At 36.9% G+C, this 22760-nt stretch overlaps 3 protein-coding genes and 1 long non-coding RNA gene across 4 annotated transcripts; 3 read left to right on the top strand and 1 right to left on the bottom strand.

The window, feature by feature from the left end:
- The first annotated feature begins 5619 nt into the window (after window positions 1-5619).
- Window positions 5620-6720, top strand: LOC141691198 (uncharacterized). Its single transcript, XM_074495937.1, has one exon. It carries the CDS (start codon window positions 5620-5622, stop codon window positions 6718-6720), a length of 1101 nt encoding a protein of 366 aa, XP_074352038.1.
- A 4958-nt stretch (window positions 6721-11678) lies between these two features.
- LOC141691197 (uncharacterized) lies at window positions 11679-12524 on the top strand. The gene has a single exon (XM_074495936.1). It carries the CDS (start codon window positions 11679-11681, stop codon window positions 12522-12524), a length of 846 nt encoding a protein of 281 aa, XP_074352037.1.
- A 2274-nt stretch (window positions 12525-14798) lies between these two features.
- On the top strand, window positions 14799-15299 carry LOC141691196 (secreted RxLR effector protein 161-like). The gene has a single exon (XM_074495934.1). The coding sequence runs from the start codon at window positions 14799-14801 to the stop codon at window positions 15297-15299; it is 501 nt and encodes a 166-aa protein (XP_074352035.1).
- A 1271-nt stretch (window positions 15300-16570) lies between these two features.
- LOC141693629 (uncharacterized) lies at window positions 16571-19808 on the bottom strand. The gene is made up of 3 exons (XR_012563163.1): window positions 19719-19808; window positions 19512-19609; window positions 16571-16781 (listed from the first exon to the last, which is right to left on the bottom strand). It is a non-coding gene; the product is annotated as an uncharacterized LOC141693629 (long non-coding RNA).
- Between the last annotated feature and the right edge of the window lie 2952 nt (window positions 19809-22760).

Raw genomic sequence — 22760 nt, 5'->3', positions numbered from 1 at the left:
TAAGTTCATAAACATCTCTATTAAGCTTATATTTGCGAGAGCCATTAGTGAGGGAGAAACGCTGTTCAAGGTTATGCCAAATCTCCTTAGAGGTGCTCATATAAATGACAGATTTACGAATAACTGGTGAAACATTAGCAGTAATCCAAGAAATAACCATATTATCACATGTCTCCCACATTTCAGCTTTCAAAGGATCATCGGTAGGAATAGGAACAGTACCTTTTACAAACCCCAGCTTGCGTTTGGAGGAAAGACCAATTTCCATGGAGCGACGCCAAGACCTGTAGTCAGAGCTGCCTTGAAGTTTTTCAACCTGGATGGATGTAGCTCCATCGGAGGGATGCAAGAACAAAGGATTTAGCATATCCTGATATGTTACTCGAGAGTTATTGGTCATGGTAAAAGATGGCTGACTGATGAGAAAAAGAAAGTAGATCTGAAAAACAGGTTGAGAGAGGTGTAGATATAACACCCAGCAGGATCAAAGATGGATCAAGAGGAACCTTGCTCTGATACCATGATGACAAATTGAAAATAAATGCAAATGATGATAATTAATCAACACATCAATGCAAGAATCTGTAAAATGTGATGCAGTGAAATGACCAAGCAAAGCCACCAAGATGAATATATAAAAACTGCATAAAAAGGTTCATACAGGCATAGGAGCATATATAGAAAAGCAGTACTGGTCCTCTACTACAGGACAAACTAAGGACAAACAACTAACGGTACTAGGCTAACAAATCAACATGTGAATCTGAGCCCATTATTGGAAAATAACAGAATGACATGTGGAGAAATACTGGAAGGGTCGAGAATAATTAGAGGCTGGTCCCATCTGATATGGACCCCTGTAATACTATCAGATAGCAAAAAGGCTTTTGAGGTACCTGGTTGGAACTATAAGTCAAAGCATATTGCTAGCTGCATCTGGAGCCGCCCAGCTCACTGCCTACTGTGACAGTGACTGGGTCAGCTGCCTATAACCAGAAGATTCATATATGGCTACTGCATCTTTTTTAGCTCATCTCCAATATCTTGGAATTCAAAAAAACAGACAGTAATGGCTAGAAGTTCAGCAGAGGCGGAGTATAGATCGATGACACTCACAACATGTGAAGTTACCTAGCTCACTGCACTACTTAAGGATCTTGGCATTCATAATCTTCCAACTGTTGTCTTAAATTATGACAATCAGGCAGCCATAGCAATAGCTGTGAACCCGGTCCTACATGAGAAACCAAACATGTTGACATAGATTGTCACTATGTCAGGGATGAATTCAAAGCTAGAAATATATCTATAGCAAATGTGTTCTCCACACAGCAAGTTGATGACATTCTTACCAAAATTCTTCCAGTCAAGCTGCATCAGGCTCATGTTTGCAAGCTGGCCAATTCAGTTCCTTCTTGTCAGCTTGAGGGGAAGTGTTAAGGAGAGAAATGGAATAATACATGGGCAGCTCATGAAAAATGACAGCTCACTCTGATATATTACTTTTCATTTAGTTTTATCATTATCGTTTTGTATGGATAAGATTTTGTCTCTCTGTGAACCAGGCTATATATGCTGAACAAAGGAATATGTCCCCAATAATGCAGTTGCAATATATTTTACCTTTTTACTTTATTCTTTGTATTCATTCTATTTATATCATTGATTCATGATTATTTTTATCATGAGATAGTTGTTGCTGTCAATTTATTTTACTCTTCATGTTTAGTTCTCAGCCATTGCAAATTCTTAACAATGATCTCTGGGACCATCCCCAACTTTGTCCACTAATAAAAAATCATACTATGTCATCTTTGTTGTTCACTATACAAAATATATTTGGCTCTACACACTGAAAAACAAAAGTGATGTACATGCCAATTTTTCTAAATTTCATCCTCTAGTTGAAAATTATTTTTCAAAATAATTATCACGCTTTATACAGTCGGAGGTGGTAAATTTGAAGGCCTAAATTCCTACCTTGATCATCATAGAATTAAACATTAGGTTTCCCTACCGTATACACCCAAAAAGTAGCCACCGTTGAATGCAGACATCGGCAAATCATTAAAATGGTAAAAAAATTGCTACATCGGGCATCATTGTCATTAGTTTTTAGGACATTCGCTTGTTAACATGTGATGTATCGTATTAATCGTATGCACCACTGTGTTAAATAACCGCTCTCCATACCAACATTTAGGTGTCTCTTTTACCCATGGCTTAAGCCACACATCAAAAACAAAGTAGAACCTTAATTTGCACCTTGAGTTTATATTGGCTTCTCTACCAAATACCACAGTCACCAATGTTTTAGTCCCATTTCATAGAAGATTTTTATTTCTCGTGATGTCACATTCATTAAGAATGAATTTTCATTTTCTACCATATTTTTTAAATTGACAAAATGAAAATTCCCAAATTTACAATGGGATGATCTTTAATCTCCGTCTCCAACCTCTCAACATGAGTCCCCTTCTCATGTCTTACCTGAACTACATCCTCCACTCTCTATTCCGACTCCGACGGATACGCCTTTTACACGGCACATTCAACAAGATTGTACTATGCTAGAGAGTACATCAACAGCAGCTCATATACCTAATCCTACTGATTCTCCTCTCGTCCAAAGTTTGACATCTCCAGCTGCCACCACATCTCAGTCGCAACAGGTTCAACTTCCCTTAAATAGTGTTCCTCCATCATCTTTACCACAAACCCAACCTCACACAACCAGAATCACCACTAAATCTCAGAATAATATTCATAAACCAAAACAAATATTTAATTACATGGCTGTTACTTCAGACACTTTCACTCCCACTACATATAGACAAGCTCAGAAACATGACAATTGGAAAGCTGCAATGCAGAGTGAATTTGATGCTTTGTAAAAAAAAACCAGACTTGGATTTGGTGCCACCGGAGAGGACCAAAATATTATTGATTGCAAATGGATTTATCTAATTAAAAGAAAATATGACAGAATGATTGACAGATAGAATACATGTTTAGTAGTTAAGAGTAACACATAATGACCAACTATGGATTACCATTCCACTTTTAGCCCAGTAATTAACCAATTACAGTCCGCTTAGTTTTATCCTTGAATGTTCAAAATAATTGGAGCATGCACCAGCTTGATGTAAACAACGCCTTTCTCCAAGGATATCTCGGAAGAGGAAGTTTTCAGAAACCAGAATTCCTCAATCATGTGTGTCATTTGCAAAAAGCCATTTATGATTTAAAACTCGCACCTGGTACAAAGAACTCAAACAATTTTTACTTTCAATTAGGTTCCAAAATTCACACTGAGGTACATCCTTATTCATTTATAAAAGGTCATGTACTATTTTATATGTTCTTGTCTATGTGGATAATATTATTGTGAAAGGGAACAATAAACAAATGGTCAACCAGGTTCTTCTTTCACTTTTCAAACAATTTTCTATTAAGGATCTTGGCAGTCTATCTTATTTCTTGGGTGTTGAAGTCCTACATATACTGATGGACTTATTCTGTCACAATCTAAATACATACATAACATATTACATGATTATGACATGCATGAAAGTAAATGTGTCACGACTCTAATGACTTCTACAGCACCACTAGTGATGAACCGTCACTGACTGATGCAACTCAGTATGATCAAGTAAGAGAAAAACTTCATTACTTGTCATTTACACGCCCTGACATTAGTTATATGGTTAATAAAATGACTCAGTTTATGCATGTTCCCACAACTCAACACTGGTCTGTTGTTAAAAGACTTCTTCGATATCTTAAACTCACTTTGAGTTTTGGTCTTCGCATTATAAATGAGCATCTCATTCTCTCCATATGTATTCTGACACTGCTTGGGCCGGGGATATGAATGATAGGTATCTTACATCTAGTCATGTGGTATTTCTTGGTGCACATCTAATCAGTTGGTCTTCCAAGAAACTGTTGGATTTAATCTAAACATATTTGCATATTTATTTCTCGTTTATTTAGTTTCTCAAGTGTAGCTATTGTCATGTGAGTCCAGGGACCGAGTCTTCTGGTACAACGTGAGTATAAGAGCTGAATAAAAGAGTAGTAGAGGTGATGTAGGAGTGTGGTAGAATAGTGGTTCCTGATTTTATAGTAACTACTCTTTTCTTTTGTTTTAAAAACTCTTGTATATTTCCATTTTAATTAGAACAAGTATTTTTGTTCATTTTCTTCTATCCAGTGTTGGAAAAACTTAGAGAAAAAAGACACCTACATGTACTGCTATATTTCTTGTTTTCTTTTCCTCTCCTAAAACTCAAGGTAAACTAGCCATTATATAGGCTTTACAAACATATTAAAACTAACTATTACTAAAACTAACCACTACTAATTAATGGGTAAATTACATGTCCATAATTTACTCCATAACTCCACTACCCCACTACTAAACAATTCTAAAATAATATTTTTCTCTAATAATTAATCATTGCTAAATATCTAATAATTAAATAAATAAATAATTAATAACTAAATTTAAGATTATTCCAACATTCACCCCCATAATCTTAAATTTACGAAGCACTTTCTCTTCGCCTGTGATGCACTTTTCATCACCATCAATTTTGATGCACTATCTCATCAAAAACACTTTGGAGCACTTTCTCTCCAAAAACACTTTGGAGCACTTTCTCTCCACAACTCTAGAATAAAATTTCTTTCATGGCCTCTTGAGCCATGATATCTTTCTCATTATTTCCCCCGCTCATGTTCCTCCTTCATTTTTATTCTTGCTTCTCTTTCCTTTTCCACGTACCATTTCATCTTGATATTTCACTAAATATATATGGAGAAATTTTTAATACCATTTGAAATCTCATATAAATACTTAATATATATATATATATATATATAAATGTATGTATTTTTATAAGAGTCTCACAAGCCTTATAACATATAGCTCTGATGCCATGTTGGAAAAACTTAGAGAAAAAAGACACCTACATGTACTGCTATATTTCTTGTTTTCTTTTCCTCTCCTAAAACTCAAGGTAAACTAGCCATTATATAGGCTTTACAAACATATTAAAACTAACTATTACTAAAACTAACCACTACTAATTAATGGGTAAATTACATGTCCATAATTTACTCCATAACTCCACTACCCCACTACTAAACAATTCTAAAATAATATTTTTCTCTAATAATTAATCATTGCTAAATATCTAATAATTAAATAAACAAATAATTAATAACTAAATTTAAGATTATTCCAACATCCAGAATATACAAAGTGAGTGAGTATCAGGTGGCTTCATTTACACTTTGTATCAGAGCTTAGGGAAAATTCAGAGCACATAATTCACGATGGAGACTTGTAAACCCAAAGAAAGTTCATTTGGCCTCAGTTACCCAATGCTAACGAAAATAAACTACATTGCATGGGCAATGAAAATGAAAGTATTTATGCAAGCACATGGGGTGTGGGAGGCCATAGAATCCAAGGATCCTCAAGGCACAGTGGAGGATAAAATCGATAAATGGGCATTGGTTGTAATATACCAAGGTGTCCCCGAAGATGTGTTGTTGTCATTATCAAAAAGAAAGACGTCCAAGTAAGCTTGGGACGCAGTCAAAACGATGTCACTAGGGGAAGACAAGGTGCGAATGTCAAAGGCACAAACACTCAAATGTGAATTCAAAACGATGTGCATGAAGGACACTGATCAGTTTGACGATTTCTATCTGAAACTTAATAATCTGGTCACTAATATCAGGGCTTTGAGAGAGAAAATGGAGGAAGTTTACGTTGTTATGAAGCTACTCAGAGCTGTTCCCACTAGGTTCCTGCAAATTGCTTCCGCTATCGAACAATTTGGCAACCTGGAGGAGATGTCGGTAGAGGAAGTTGTTGGTTCTCTCAAGGGCCATGAGGAACGGGTGAAGAGAGTGACTGAGACAATCCAGGGACAACTCCTCTTAAAAGAGGAAGAATGGAGGAAGAAAGAAAATAGTGAGGGACAGCTACTGTTGACCCGAGATGAATGGTTGCGGAGAACTAGTAAAGAGAGAGGTCAAACCAACAACACGAGAGTGAGAGGTGACAGGAGTAAAGTACGTTGCTTTAATTGTCAAGCATATGGGCATTTCACTTCGAAATGTCGCAAACCTCGCAGAGATCGAGAAGTGCAGAAGGAGGCAAATCTCACTCTCATTCAAGAGGACGAGCCAGCTTTGGTGATAGCTGAGGTTGGACATAAGAAGATCGTATCAATGCTATTGAAGGAGGATTCAGTAGTACCAAAATTGCGTACGAGCAATGAAGAACGAAGAGAGTCACAAGTCTGGTATTTGGATAATGGCACCGACAATCATATAACTGGAGCACGGGAAAAGTTCAAAGACCTAGATGAACGAGTGACAGGAAAGGTAAGGTTTGGTGATGGGTCCATAGTAAATATAATGGGGAAAGGGAAAATTGTATTTCAATGCAAAAACGGCGTAGAAAGGATCCTGACAGATGTGTATTACATCCATGACTTATGTAATAATATCATAAGTTTGGGACAACTATCTGAAGCAGAAAACAGAGTCATATTGGACGGAGAGTACCTGTGGGTGTACGAAGACAGTGGAAAGCTACTAATGAAAGTGAAGTGGACTGAAAATCAGCTGTATAAAATAAGCCTCGAAGAAAGTAAAGCCACCTATTTTATGTCAAAGGCAGAAGAGGACACATAGGTGTGACACAGTAGACTCGGGCATGTCAATTTCCAGGCCTTGGAACTCATGTCAAGAGAAGGCATGGAATACGGATTGCCAAAGCTAGTACAACCACTCAAGAAATGCGAAGGATGCCTAATGTTAAAATAAGCCAGGAAACCATTTCCATCTCAGTCCACTCTTCAGTCAAGGAAGCCACTCGAGCTGGTGCACACGGACATTTATGGACCTATCTCGCCTGTGACACCTGGAGGTAACCGCTATTTTCTGTTATGTGTTGATGATTATAGTAAGAAAATGTGGGTATATATGTTGAAAAAAAAAAGCAATGCTTTTGAGATGTTCAAGAAAATTAGGGTGTTGGTTGAGGATGGAATTGATAAAAGAATAAGGACTTTGAGAACTGATCACGGTGGTGAGTTCTGTTCGAAAGAATTTACTATGTTTTGTGAAAATGCTGGGATTCAAAGACACTATACGGCTCCGTACACCCCACAGCAAAATGGTGTGGTGGAGCGTAGAAATCGTAGAAGCTTTCTGAAGGGAGCTAAACTTCCTGCATTCTTGTGGGGTGAAGCAGTGAGGCATTCAATTTATATCCTTAATCGATTGCCAACCCGTGCCCTAAGTAGAAAAACTCTATACGAAGCGTGGTATGGAAAGAAACCGAACCTGTCTCATGTTAAGAAGTTTCGGAGTGTTGCATTTATAAAGGTTTCATCAGTTCACATCAAGAAATTGGATGATCGGGGAAAGATGGTGGTGTATCGTGGGAAGGAACCTGGAACAAAAGGTAGCAGACTATACGATCTCAAGACCGGAAGCTTAAATGTTAGCAGAGATGTTGTGGTACAAGAAGGTGACACCTGGGTGTGGGAACAAAACAGAGGAGATGAGGTTTCATTCCCTGGGCAGTATATCGAAATGGAAGAACAAGAAAATGTGGTCGAAGCAGAAGTTGCAGAAATTGAGTCACCAACTCCAATACGGATACCACCTAAGCAGTCGTCTTCTGTGTTTCCAACGACACCCACAACAGTTGTTACACCAGAAGGAACCGGTGGCACGTCTTCTGCACAAACCAGTGAACCAAGGCGCTTCAGGTCACTGGAAGAGATCTACAATGAAACTGAAATCATCTATATGATCGATGACTTGATGCTTTTGAAAATTGAGAAGCCAACATCGTTTGGTGAAGCAACCAAGGAGAATGAGTGGCACGATGCAATGCAAGTTGAATTTGACATAATTGAGAAAAATGAAACCTGGACATTAACTGATTTGCCACCTGGACACAAGCCGATAGGTTTGAAATAGGTTAATAAAGAGAAGAAGAATCCCAAAGGAAATATAGTGAAATATAAAGCACGTCTTGTAGTAAAGGATACGTTCAAAGAAAGGGAATAGACTATGATGAAGTATTTGCCCCAGTAGCTCGCTTGGACACAGTACAGTTACAATTGGCTCTCTCGGCTAAAGAAGTTGGGAGGTTCACCATCTAGATGTTAAAGCTGCATTCTTGAATGGTGAGCTAAATGAAGAGGTGTACGTCACTCAACCAGAAGTCTTTGTAAAGGTAGGACAAGAAAGTAAAGTTTATAAACTCTCAAAGGCTTTATACGGACTACGAAAGGCACCTAGAGCATGGAATGCGAAGCTAGACAAGTGTATGAGGGAGTTGGGGTTTACCAGGTGCTTACACGAACATGAAGTATACACAAATATCACTGGGAAGGGTATTGTAGTTGTGGGAGCCTAATAAAAAGCAGGTAGAGGAATTCAAATTGCAGATGAATGAGCGCTTTGAAATGAGTAACTTGGGTCTACTGTCATTTTACTTGGGTATAGAGGTGAACCAAGGAGGCTTGTTTACGACACTAAAACAATCTGCTTATGCAAGAAAACTACTGGAAAAGGCTGGAATGATGAATTGTAACTCATCTAAATTTCCTATGGAACACAAGTTACAGCTCGATAAGGATGAAGGAGGTCAAACAGTTGATTCCACTGAGTACAGGCGTATTGTCGGGAGCCTTCGATATTTAACTTATACTCGTCCAGACATCTCATTTGTTGAGGGGGTTATAAGCCGATTTATGGAGAAACCTACAACGAAGCATCAACAGGCAGTAAAACACATTTTGAGATATATGAGAGACACCGTGGACTATGGTTTAATATATATAAAGGAAAAGGAAGATGAGACATTATCTGGGTTTATAGACAGTGATCTTGCAGGGGATGTTGCTGACAGACGAAGCACCGGTGGGATGTGCTTTTACCTGAATAAAAATTTAATCTCCTGGGCATCATAGAAGCAAAGAGTAGTGGCACTGTCATCGTGCGAAGCAGAATATATGGCAGCGACTATAGCAACATGTCATAGTATATGGCTTCAAGGATTACTCGAAGAAATTAGTGGAAAGCGAGTTGGACTTATGGTACTTCATGTGGATAATAAGTCAGCCATTGAGTTGATGAAAAATCCCGTCAACCATGGTCGAAGCAAACATATAGATGTACGTTTCCACTTCCTTCGTGAGTGTACTGAACAAGGAAAATTAGTAGTTGAGTACGTGACTACACAGGAGCAGCGGGCAGACATTTTAACTAAAGCATTAGGGAGAATAAAGTTTGAAGAAATGAGAAAGATTATTGGGGTTGAGGATTTGTCTGCAATTTCAGTAATAGGGTGAGCTGAAAACATGTTTAGATTAAGGGGGAATGTGTTGGATTTAATCTAAACATATTTGCATATTTATTTCTCGTTTATTTAGTTTCTCAAGTGTAGCTATTGTCATGTGAGTCCAGGGACCGAGTCTTCTGGTACAACGTGAGTATAAGAGCTGAATAAAAGAGTAGTAGAGGTGATGTAGGAGTGTGGTAGAATAGTGGTTCCTGATTTTATAGTAACTACTCTTTTCTTTTGTTTTAAAAACTCTTGTATATTTCCATTTTAATTAGAACAAGTATTTTTGTTCATTTTCTTCTATCCAGAATATACAAAGTGAGTGAGTATCAGGTGGTTTCATTTATAAAAATAACAGACGGTTGCTCGCTCATCAACTGAAGCAGATTATCGTGCTACAGCTAGTGCGTTAGCAAAAATAAATTAGGTGCAAAATTTATTACAAAAACTTCATGTCACCAACCTTGTTACTCCCACTATTTACTGTGATAATGTTGGTACCACATATGGGTTTCATACTATGTATTTCACAGTAGAATGAAACATAATTCAGTGGACTTTCACTTGGTTCAGGATCAAGTACAAAAGAAATAAGTTCATGTGCAACATATTCATGCTGTTGATCAGCTAGAAGATACCCTCAAAAAATTACTTCCAAAATCCAAGTTTCATCATAATCTACACAAGTTAGGTGTTGTTGACACAACCGCTAACTTGTGGGGTTATATTAACAATACAACATCAAGTAGGTCTTATAACAACCCGTGAAGACTTCAACTACTGATGACTAACTCTTGCCTTATCGCTTTATCGTTTAGATACTTCCCTTATTTTTATTTTTGTTGTATTTGATATTCAAATATAAACTAAACCTCCCCATCATGTGTGAATGTTAACACGCATGTGTATATTATATTTACGTGACTAAATGAGATTAGAGTTTTCATTCTCCATATAGCTATATTATTCTTACATAAGGCATGTAAGCCATGTTCTTGATGTTGATAAGTTGATATACCAAAATAAAATTCTAAATTGCTAGGGCACTATATTTTTTATAGTCAGAGCTTTACTAATCTCCAGGAAGGTATGATAACAAAAAAACCATGCATGGACTTGATAATGAGAACAATATATTAACAAAAGAATATAAACTCTTGAAAACAAAAGTATTTAAATTTTAAACAGACCCCAACCCGTGTAATGCAAGGATTGGGCTTCATTGGGTCAAGGAGAAATAAGTTGAAGACCTAGCCCACCTAGCTTGTATGGATGGGCTGGAGCTCCTGTCTAAGTCCCTTGAGATTAATGAAATATGAGCCCACCTCGTTAATATTATATGTAGCTCGCGTTTAACACGTGTAAGTTAAGGTAATGCGAGCTAAGTTTGAAATGAAGAGTAGGAGCCTTAAAGCATCTGTGATGGTCGGCACTTCGCACCCCGTCAAGATGTAACTTTTTTACATAATCAAAAATATTATATTTTAAATTTTCTTCCTTTCATACCATTTTTAAAATCTTTTTTTTGAAAGACACTTTAATAGTTGGCATGCCAAGATGTTAACTTTACTAATTCAATAAGAAAATGTATAATAGAAATTTATTAGAGAAATGATATTTTATTCACCATCGGGACTACAAATAAAGTTGACACCCTATTTTATGGGATGTCAACTTTTGACACCGTGTCAAGTTAGCACCTTTGAGTTAGAGTTGTGATAGGAGTTCAGTTATATGGCTCCTACTTTGTAGCTAGTTTCTTTTAGTATTCCAGTTATATATACTTGTGCCGGCTGAATAAATTGATAACACTTATCAAGCAACTTTGTTTGTTCTTTGTTTTATATTAAACACTACTTGTCAAGTTATATTCTGGGTTATTTCCAACACTCTGATATCAGAGAGGGTGAAACAGTTTATGCCAAAGATTATGCCCAGAATGACGACAACGGATACAGGGAAGAGCAAAGACGGTACGATAAGCCTGAGTTACCCCATGCTTACGAAGGGAAATTATAAGGTATGGGCAATGAAGATGCGAGTTTATATGCAGGCCCATGGGGTATGGGATGCCATCGAATCGAAGGGATCGAGAACGGTTGTTGAAGACAAGGTAGACAAGACTGCCTTGGCTGCCATCTATCAAGGCATTCCTGATGATATCCTATTGACACTGACAGAGAAGAAAACTGCCAAGGAGGCATGGGAGTCTGTGAGAACGATGTGTCAGGGTGTAGAGCGGGTAAAGACAGCAAGAGTTTAATCGCATAAAGCTGAGTTTGAAGCGATGAACATGAAAGATACTGACCCACTTGATGAGTTCTACTTGAAATTGAATGCAGTGGTAACCAATATACGGGCTCTTGGGGAAGGTGTTGAAGAGTCTTACGTAGTCAAGAAACTATTACGGGCTGTCCCAAATAAATTTCTTCAGATTGCTTCCACTATTGAGCAATTCGAGAATCTTGAATCTATGATGGTTGAAGAAGCCATAGGTTCTCTAAAGGCACACGAGGAAAGATTGCATGGACAACCTGACAGTGGGGGAAACCAATTCCTTCTTACAGAGGAAGAATGGACTAAAAGAGAGAGGGAAGAAGGGAAGCTGCTACTGACTCAAGAGGAATGGTTAAAGCGAGCCAACAAAACAGATGGGTCACAGGGACAAAAGCACCGTGGAGGTGGTGATACTCGAAACAAGGAAGGTGTACGTTGGTTTCGAGATAAGAGTAAAGTCAGGTGCTTTAATTGCAGCGCATATGGACACTTTGCTATAGAATGTAAGAAACTGAGACGAGAAAGAGAAGCAAACAATGAAGCTCATATCGCGCAAATCCCTGATAATGAGCCTGCTCTACTCTTGGAAAAACATATGGATAATCAAGAAGGTGTAATACTGATAAATGAAGACCAGGTAAATCCAAAACTCAAGCTCCGTGATAATGAGATATCTATGGAGTCAAATTTGTGGTATCTCGACAATGGAGCCAGCAACCACATGACAGGGCAAAAGTCGAAGTTCAGCAAATTGGATGAGCAAGTAATAGGAAAGGTGAAGTTTAGAGACGGCTCAATGGTTCAGATAATGGGAAATGGGTCGATTACACTGCTATGTAAAAATGGTGAGAAATGAACTTTATAGGATGTATACTACATTCCCTCTTTGTGTAGTAACATAATTAGTCTTGGTCAGGTTTCAGAAGAGGGACATAAGGTAATACTCAACGGAGAATTTCTCTGGGTTCGTGGCAAGCAAGATGAACTTTTCATGAGAGTGAAACGCTCCATGAACAGGTTATATAAGGTAATACTTCACACTAACGAACCAGAATACTTGTTGTTAAAAGGTGAAAGTGAAAATTGGTTGTGGCACCTGAGATTTGGGCACGTGAATTTTAAGGCACTAACACTTATGTCCACGATGAATATGGTACATGGAATGCCTATAATAAGCCAACCGAAGAATGCTTGTACTAGATGCTTAATGGCCAAACAAACCAGGAAAGGCTTCCCACAGAAAACGAAATTTCATGCTAAAAAGCCGCTAGAACTGATACATGGTGACCTCTGTGGACCTATCACACCGAGCACACCTGTTAGAAATAGGTACATATTTTTACTTGTTGATGATTTTAGTCGTGTCATGTGGTATTATCTCTTGAAGAACAAAAATGAGGCTTTTGATGCCTTCAAGAAATTTTGTGTGATGGTTGAAAAGGGTCCCGAGAGAAAAATTGAAGTCTTTAGGACGGACATGGGAGGCGAATTTGCTTCAAAAGAATTTACTCAGTATTGTGAGGAGGCCGGGATCTCACGACAATTCACTGCACCTTACTTACCACAGCAAAATAGCGTGGTTGAGCGAAGGAACATGACAATGATAGAAATGGCACATAGTTTGCTTCAAGAGACGGGACTGCTAATATATTTTTGGGGGGAGGCCATACGCCATTCTATTTATCTGTTGAACAGACTCCCAATACGTGCTGTCACAAGGGTAATGCCTTACGAGTCATGGTGTGGGAAAAAGCCTCATATTGAACATGTGTGAGTGTTTGGATGCCTAGCATACATGAAAGTGCCCACGGTAAGCCTAAAAAAACTGGACTACAGAAGTAAAGCTGTTGTGCACCTTGGGAAAGAGCCTGGTACTAAGGCATACAGACTTTATGATCCCGTGTCACGATTAGTCTGTGTGAGCAGGAATGTAGATTTTGTTGAAGATAAAATATGGGATTGGAATCAAGAAACGGAGACACGGGCTACTCAATCGGATAACTTTGTTGTGGTAAGAGGATGTACGAGCGAGTCTGGAAACTTAGTTGATGAAGAAAATGATAACACACAAACTCCTGAGTCTAGTGTTCAAGGGAATCAAAGTGATGATGAAGAGACGGGTTCAAGAGGAACTGCGAGATCTGTTACTTCAAGCTCGAATTCAGAAGCGGACAATCAGCCAAAACACTACAGGCCTCTTTCTGAAATATATGATGAAACAGAGCCAACAGATTTTGCAGAAGAAGAGTTGCTGATCATGGGAATTGACGAACCCGCTAATTACAGTCAGGCAGTTAAATGAGGCGAGTGGAGGAGAGTAATGAAAGTCGAGATGGATGCGGTTGAAAGAAACAAAACTTGGGAATTAACTGAACTACCTCCTGGAAGAAAACCAATTGACTTGAAGTGGGTATACAAAATCAAAAGAGTTGCTAAAGGCCATGTCATTAAGCCGAAAGCCAGAATCGTTGCCAAGAGGTATGTTCAAAAGCAAGGGGTCGACTTTGAAGAAGTATTTGCTCCGATTACTCGAATCGAAACTATTCGCTTGCTCCTTACTTTGGCTGCAAAGAACTACTGGGAGGTTCACCACTTAAATGTCAAGACAACCTTCTTGAATGGTGAAATTCAAGAGGAGATGTACGTGACACAACCAGAGGGCTTTGTAATTTGGGGCAAGGAACATTGTGTTTACAGGCTTTTGAAGGCGTTATACGGTTTGAGACAAGCACCACGTGCGTGGTACTCGAATCTAAGGCAAGAGTCCGGAAGAAATGGGGTTTACAAAATGTCCTTATGAGCAAGCAGTGTACTCCAAAAGATTAGGTACTGAAGTTATAATAATCGCTATGTACGTCGATGATTTGTTGGTTACTGGATCAAGCATCCAAGCAATCAAGGACTTCAAAATGCAGATGAGTTGCAAATTCGACATGAGCGATTTAGTCAAGCTAGCATACTACTTGGGCCTTGAAGTAGAACAAGGAGAGGGCTACATCCAGTTATTCATAAAGACGAAGGAGGAGTTATAGTAAACTCTACAGAGTTTAAAAGCTTGATTGGCGGACTACGATATCTTGTACATACCAGACCCGACCTAGCTTACTCAATTGGGATAGTGAGTAGGTTCATGGAAAGACCTACAATATTACATCAAAATGCAGTTAAGCGCATATTGAGGTATGTTAAAGGAAAGATCGACATGGGTTTAGTGTACACGAAGGAGAGTCAGAACAATGTGTTAATGGGATACTCGGATAGTGACTTGGCTGGACATGTGGAGGACAGAAAGAGCACGGGAGGTATGGCTTTTTACTTAAATGAAAGCTTTATAACATGGGTGTCTCAAAAGCAAAGGTGTGTTGCTCTCTCCTCATGCGAGACAGAGTTTATGGCAGCTACGGCGCCAGCATGCCAAGCTATTTGGCTGCGAAATCTACTGTCTCAGATAACAGGTCAGACTATGGGTCCAGTTACATTGTTTATCGACAATAAGTCAGCCATTGATCTTGCGAAGAACCCTGTCTTTCATGATCGAAGCAAACACATTAATATACGTTGCCATTTTATACGGGAATGTGTTAAGAAGGGTGAAATCATCGTTAAACATGTCAGTACTATTGATAGATGAGCTGATTGTCTCACGAAAGCACTTACCACTGTCAAATTTGAAAGAATGAGAAAGTTATTGGGCGTAAAATCTGGTCTCGGTACAAATTCAGATTAAAGGGGGTTTTGTTGATTTTAACACTAATTTTGTCATTTATTTATTTAAGTATTTTCTTGGTACCTTGGCTGATGAATAAGTCTTCAGGAATGTGGAGTTAGTTTAGGAGTTTTAGTTAGTAAATGTTTGAGTTAGAGTTATGATAAGAGTTCAGTTATATGGCTCCTACTTTATAGCTAATTTCTTTTAATATTCCAGTTATATGTACTTGTGCTGGCTGAATAAACAGATAACACTTATCAAGAAACTTTGTTTGTTCTTTGTTTTATATTAAACACTAGTTGTCAAGTTATATTTTGGGTTATTTCCAACACTTATTTGGCACCCTAATGACATCTCTTAATTTCAATAGAATATGTTAATAAGAATGTCAAGCCACATCATATCATACTGCATGATGTTGGCACCCCTCTCGGTATAGTATTGCTCTTACTAACACCCATGAATGGTAAGGTATGATACCAATAAAATCATGCACCGACGTGATGATGGAAACAATATAAAAAAGGATAAAAACTCTATCACTAGAGATGAAAACAGTCTGTTTCTAGAGGGTTATAGTATTCAATTCTTAGGAATCAATAATTTCAAAACTACGAAAGTCATGCATTAGGAAGGTGTTGTCCTGGATAAAGAAAAGAGAGGTTATTAATGTTCTTTTTAAACTCGACTCACAAATAGTTATGCAGGTTACCGGGTTATTGACCATTGCATGATTTGTAAGTAGTATATTTTGATCATCTTTTAAGATCCGTTGGTATCATACTAGGTTATTATATGACTAGTAGTAACGCTACATGCATAAAATTTGGTGTAAAATTTTATACATAATATATGGGATATCTTAATTGATACTGTTTATATAAATACAATAAACATATTTCAATAAAAATTTAACATATATATTTTTGTGAAAAAAAATTGTAGTCAAATTTGTACACGAAGTATTTTCCTCGTGATTCCTTGCACCACAACAAATCTTGTAGCACCCCCAAATCCGGGGTCGGGGATTCGGGTTGTCACGAGTTCCATTTCCCTTATCAATACTTAATCTTAACAGTCAACCAACTACTGCGTACTGTGACCCCACAATATACACACACACCATAAGTTATAGTCTCAGAGATGAATACCAAAAATAACACAAGTCATTTTATTCCACAATTATACACCATTTCACCATAAAAAGGGTTTCTGCATAAATTTACATTTCCTTGTCATTATTACAATTCATAAATATACATAAGTCTGGTACAACAAAAGTTGAAAGCCTAGCCTATTGGTAATTTCTACCTCAGCTACAGCGGCATCAACGCCTACAGGAAACTGCGGAACGTTTCCTATCCGCTCGCAAATTGGGAGCTTAGTCCTGTTCATCTTGTCTATCTGTTGTTGTGTGATGAAAGAAGAAAGCAAGGGTGAGCAACAAGTCCACCGAAATAATGTGTATAATAATTAACAATATATGAGCATTCTCATAGTACTCATGAAAGTCTTGGTCAAAAAGTAATGAACCAAGTTTGTTATTTTAACGCGACCAAGTCACAAAATATTCAGTATACATATACATATATACTTTTCACAATCTTTGAAATCCTCTGACATGTATAATATACACAGAGTTCCAGTTTATAACTATATAAAAATATCGTTGCAAGGTGATCTCATATATCTAACCTTGTCTCAACATTTTTCTGAAAATCTTTGACATGCATAAGATAATCATTTACTAGATATAAGTTTAAAAGATGAAGTTACAAGATACTCCAATATACTTATATCTTTTCCAAATACTACTTGAACTACCACCGTTCAAGTTATAATCAGTTTCAAAAGTTCATCACATTGATGAGACTACAAGATAAGACTTGAATAGATGCAATCTTTGAAATATCATTATAAATAATGAAGTTACGAGATACTTCATTAAGTCCTGATATATATATATACACACCTATATATATATACATTTCATACACTCCTTGAAAACTTCTGTTATGAAAATTATAAACAGAGTTGTAATATCCAATGAATTTGGAAAGGAGAAAACCTTGGCATAAACCTGATATCTTGCTGATCAGGCAAAGATACCAATAAGTAACATTTTCTACTAGTAGCTGGACGAATTCCCCACTGGTCATCACCCTGGCCGCAATAGGACCTTATGCTGGACTGCCACTCAGCCACTTATGCATTTGATGGACTCCCACTGAGCCACTTACACTTTCATGGACGCCCACTGAGCCCATGTTGCTTATGCCGACTCAATAGATGGACTTACTTCCCGAACATTGGGTAAGTAATCAATTCATTTATTAAAACTGCAACCTCGTTGCGAATATAAAATACACCACCGAACCGGATCCCTCAGGTTTTGAGCGAGTATTTAAATCCCCTTTAAAAGGAAGATCTTAAATATAAAAATGAGTTTTGGGATTCGCTCTAACTTTTAAAATCATTTTGAAGACTCGAAAACATTTTTAAGAATGTTTGGAGTAATGCTGATATAATGAAATAAATCAGTCCCAATATATTAGAAAATATCTGAATATTATTATTTAAATAATATTCCCATAAAGAATAATCTTTATAAAAATAATTGAAGTAGAAATTTTAAAACTTATACTTGAAATGAATATTAAATAACCAAAGATATACTTATACGAAAGTACTATCTTTACTTGAATAATCGAAAATAAGTTTGATTATCGAAACATTATTCTTTAATAAAATAAAGAATATTATTTAGTAAATAATCGGAGTCATAAGTCCTCGAATGAATATTCAAAATAATATTCATTAAATAGAATAAATAGAGTCATAAGGGCTCGAATGAATATTCAAAATAATATTCATTAAATAAAGTAAGCGGAGTCATAAGTCCTCGAATGAATATTCAAAATAATATTCATTAAATAAAATAAAGTTATCGAATAAACCTTATTCGATTAATAGTTTTGGAAACTATTTATATATATATATATATATGTATATCATATACTCGGGAACATCGTCTCCCGGTTTAGAAAAATGTTCACCTTTGGGTCCCCTATACTAAGGGTATATGCAACTACTGCTTATCTCTAGCATAGGTATTATGCAACTTATAAGCATTTGAATCAACAAAGATATCAAGATTACGAAACAGACATGCATATATACCATATCAGCATGTTCCAATATATCGCAAGATTTGCTAATAACAATCATGCACTTATCACAAGATAATGCATAAACATATATACATCACGACAACAGTATAACGGGTAGAAAACTTGCCTGAGTGTTCCCGGATAGACTTAAGCTTAGACTGGGTCCGATAACCTATGAACAATAACATAAGTCGGAATTAAACCCCGGACGCTTAAGAAACTAGACTTTAACCAATTAGAGCCCTAACGTTCGCTTTCGCGCTCAACGATTCACTTAAGTCGCTCGAGTACCCTCAGCTCCACCATTTTTAATAAATTAACCATTAAGAGTTTTAAGGCGATTCTTTCGCGAGTACCTTACCAACTGCCTAATCCACTTAATATAATTGTTTCATATCCCAATTAGTCATTTAAAGTCCTTAACCAAGGTTTCAAAGTAAGGCGAGGGGTAATGGTTCGTTCGCGAAATGCCGTTACTTAAAACGGTCGTTTCTCCTAAACCGTACATCGGATTCAAACGAACGACATATCAAAACGAAGCTCGTAACATGAACTATCTAATTATGGCAGTGGTCAAAACCTAACAGTGAGTTCTCGGGTCCAGATGTTAAGAACAAAACAGTCTAAAGTAAATCGGACATTACGACGGCTATGTTTATGCGATTACCAATTTTTATCCTACTCCAAATCAATCACAAATCAACCACAATTCAACCATACAACCAAACTTCATACATACAATGCTACAACAGCCCCAACAACTCAATATTTCCAATTTACACTACTTCCCAATCATGAACTAAAAGGTTACCTAAGTTCTTTAACTAATCAACAAGATTTACAACTCCAAACACATCACAAAACCAACACATCTCTAAATACACAATAATCAAGCTTCTCATGAACCATTCCAAACACAAAAACTCTAAATATATAAAAGTAGGGCTAGGGTATGAGATTATACCTTCCTTGGTAAGTAAAAGTAACTAAGGAGCTTGGAGTCACCCTTGAAAGTCCTTACCAAAGCTTAATCTAAACAAAATTTCAAGTTCTTGAAAAACACTATTCACCAAGAACTTTGATGAATTGATTAGCTATGATAAACATGGAATCTTGAGCTTAAACTTATGGCTCATCTAAGTTATGAATTATGGAAGCTAAAGAAACAAACCTCTTGAATTATGAAGGTGTGTAGCTTGATTTTTGAAATTTTTCCTTTGCTTTTCATGGAAAAGCCGAGAGCAATAGATGGGGGATGAAGAGAAATGAGTTTGTTTTGGTTGCTTTTGATTTTGGTGTTTGTGAAATGAATACTTGGTGGAGATTGCTTTGATAAAGTGATGACATCACTTGGATGACCTCACCTCCAAGCCACATGTCTTTCCCTTAAGGTTTGATGATGTCACCTTCTCTTTTAACCACTTGTTTTAGCTTTTCTTGGAAGCTTCCTTCCCATTCTACTTGTATGTGCTTGTCCCTTGGTCGTTTATTTGTTTTACGGTTCGCTTAACTCTGTTCTCTTTCGTTGTTTGAGGGATCACATCCGGGAACTTATTACTTGGGTTCCCCTAAATCTTTCTCAATATCTTATAATCCTTTAATGATCCTCTCTTATAATCCTTGAATTTAAATCCCTTTAACCATGTTACCTTATACTCAATTCCTTCAGTATCTGGTGGATTTTCGGGAAAAATCAAAGTGTTCGGATTTGGATTCTGACGATCTTTACATACACTTATATACCACATAGAATACTAATAATATCTCAGAAGATCAATAAAAGAACCCCTACATAGTGTGGTATGAAAAGTTTTCTTGTTCAGCATAATCGGCAAAATCACTATTCATAAGGGTTTCAAAAATTCCAAAAATTGAGGTTATTACAAATCTGGCCATTTACGACAGTTTTTTTGAACTGAAATCGTCGTAATTGAGTCATTTACGACGGAAAAAAATCATCGTTTTTGGTCGAGTAGTAAGTTCGTTTTTTCGTCAAAAGATAAAATTGCGTCGCAAGTAAGGAAGAAGGGGCCCACATACTCAATAAAATAATAAATCTACTTACGACGGAAAATATCGTCGTATGTTATAAACTTACGACGAATAATATCGTCGTATGTTAGTTACTTACGACGGAGGAATCGTCGGATATTTTCTTATGGGTCCCATAATTGATAAAATATAACGTAAATTTACGACGCAACTTTACGTCGTAAATTAGTAATTTCCGACAGAAAAAACTGTCGTATGTTAGGTATTAGGGTCAACTTATGACGGAATATGTTATGAACAACCGTCGTAAGTTTGTATTTCCAGAATAGCCAAATTTTGATTTTTCAGTTTCCAGCCATTTTCGGCTTCCAATTTAAATTCTAAACCTGCAAAGTCTAATGCAATCACAAACTCAACACAACCTCTGAGCCTGCCAAAGTCTAATTTAATTTCCGGCTACCAATTACAAACTCATAAAATAAAAATACAAAACTAATGATATAAGTCAAAATACAATAATTTACATTAGTTATACCATAAATCCGTACAAATTCACATCCAAAAGTAGAAAGCAAACTATGTGAAAGTACAAACACCGACCAAACCAAATTCAATTTACACTTAAATAAGTTAGAAATTTGTAATCAAATCATTTATTTAGGCATAATAATTTGTATACAGAGAAGTAGATATTTCGTATCCTCCCTTGCTTTCTATTCCACCACACTTCTGGCATAGGCACGCAAGTTCTACACTCGTCAAACGCTGACTGGTCCAACTCAAAACCAATAACAGCAGCACGAAGACCTTCCACGGTAGCACCAGTTTCATGCTTTAAAAGATTCCTTATTGACTCCCATGTTTTTATTGCACCAGATTCAAGAAGCAACTGGACTGGCTTAGACGGAGCTAATTCAAGCTTTTTATGCAAAGTGAAAAAGTTTGATAAACTTTGACAAGACACTGATACCTTTCAAGAGCAACATAAGAGAAGAAGAAGCCAAATAACCGTGGCTTCCATAGAATCCCAGGTAAGTTACCTCATACTTAGCTATTAGTTCCGATAACTTTTCATTACTAATAGAACCTGCTTGCACCTCGATATCACGACAACGTTTATCCCGAAGTTTCAAAACATCCCAATCAGCCTGCTTAATGCTTGCATCTACATTTGAGGGAAAACATTAATGTGTGTACGTAGACATTAAACACTTATTTAGATAATGTCAAACATACGCCTACGGACCAATAGACTTTGAGGCGGGGGTATAAGATATTTAAAATTTCCACCCACCATAACATTAATCAGGCTTCTTTACCTTATTTAAAAAAGCAGCATACACCCTTAAAGCAATCCTAACTATAAGGCTAGGTCTATACGCTAGAACATGGCTACAATATACATGAACCCAAACCACCACTAATTACATAACCCCATTACTCAAACCACCACTAATTACAATTTTACCCACCTTTGAAACCAAATCAGACAAGCTCGTGTTTATCAACGACAACGATACGCGTGTTGCCACCGACGTAACAGAGTGATTTGTCGTGAGGGAGAGGGACTATGTGGCCACCGAAGCTACACATGAGGTGGAGTTTGGGATGTGGGATTGAATCGGAAGGGGCTTTTGAGGTGGGAGGCGAGTTGAGTGAGGTGGGTGTCGTCGTCATCGTTATTTATGGTGAAGAGGAATTTGGAGCGTCGTTGTTTATGGCATTAAGAAGGAAGGTGAAAGAGGCTGAGAAGGGGAGATTCAAAGTTTAGGGGAAGAGTAAGGTGGAGAGGAAATAGGGTTAAGATGATTAATGGGCTTATTGGCCCATGTGTTAAATAACTGATATTTTTTTTCTATAATTTAGCTGATGTTTTGCTAATAAATGATATTTAACAAATTTAAATAATATTTTTTTTGTCGTTAAATAAGAATGATAGATGTTTAATTAAAGGGGGTTACTGATAATTTGATGATTGAACATAGTAATTTATTTTTAAAAACTATCCCTGTCAAAATTTTATTTGGTTTGTCATTTTACAGTCAAGCATGAGTTTGACTTTTACAATAAATTAGTGTTTAGTCCTGAATTTATGTTTTGAATATTTTAAAAATATTTTTCATCGATCCAACGGTATGGATGTAAATAATTATATATATTAATGATATAACCAAAGTTTCAAATCAAAATAATTTTATTTGGTTTGACATTTTTATAGTCA

This window comes from Apium graveolens, chromosome 10, assembly GCF_009905375.1.
Source record: "Apium graveolens cultivar Ventura chromosome 10, ASM990537v1, whole genome shotgun sequence".
Classification (NCBI taxonomy): Eukaryota; Viridiplantae; Streptophyta; class Magnoliopsida; order Apiales; family Apiaceae; genus Apium; species Apium graveolens.
Note: the sequence above shows the minus strand (reverse complement) of the source record. Positions and strands in the feature narration are given on the sequence as shown.

What these genes read in the sequence shown, in the direction of transcription:
- LOC141691198 (XM_074495937.1), top strand. Translation starts at nt 5,620, where the DNA reads ATGTCACTAGGGGAAGACAAGGTGCGAATGTCAAAGGCACAAACACTC.
- LOC141691197 (XM_074495936.1), top strand. Translation starts at nt 11,679, where the DNA reads ATGAACATGAAAGATACTGACCCACTTGATGAGTTCTACTTGAAATTG.
- LOC141691196 (XM_074495934.1), top strand. Translation starts at nt 14,799, where the DNA reads ATGGAAAGACCTACAATATTACATCAAAATGCAGTTAAGCGCATATTG.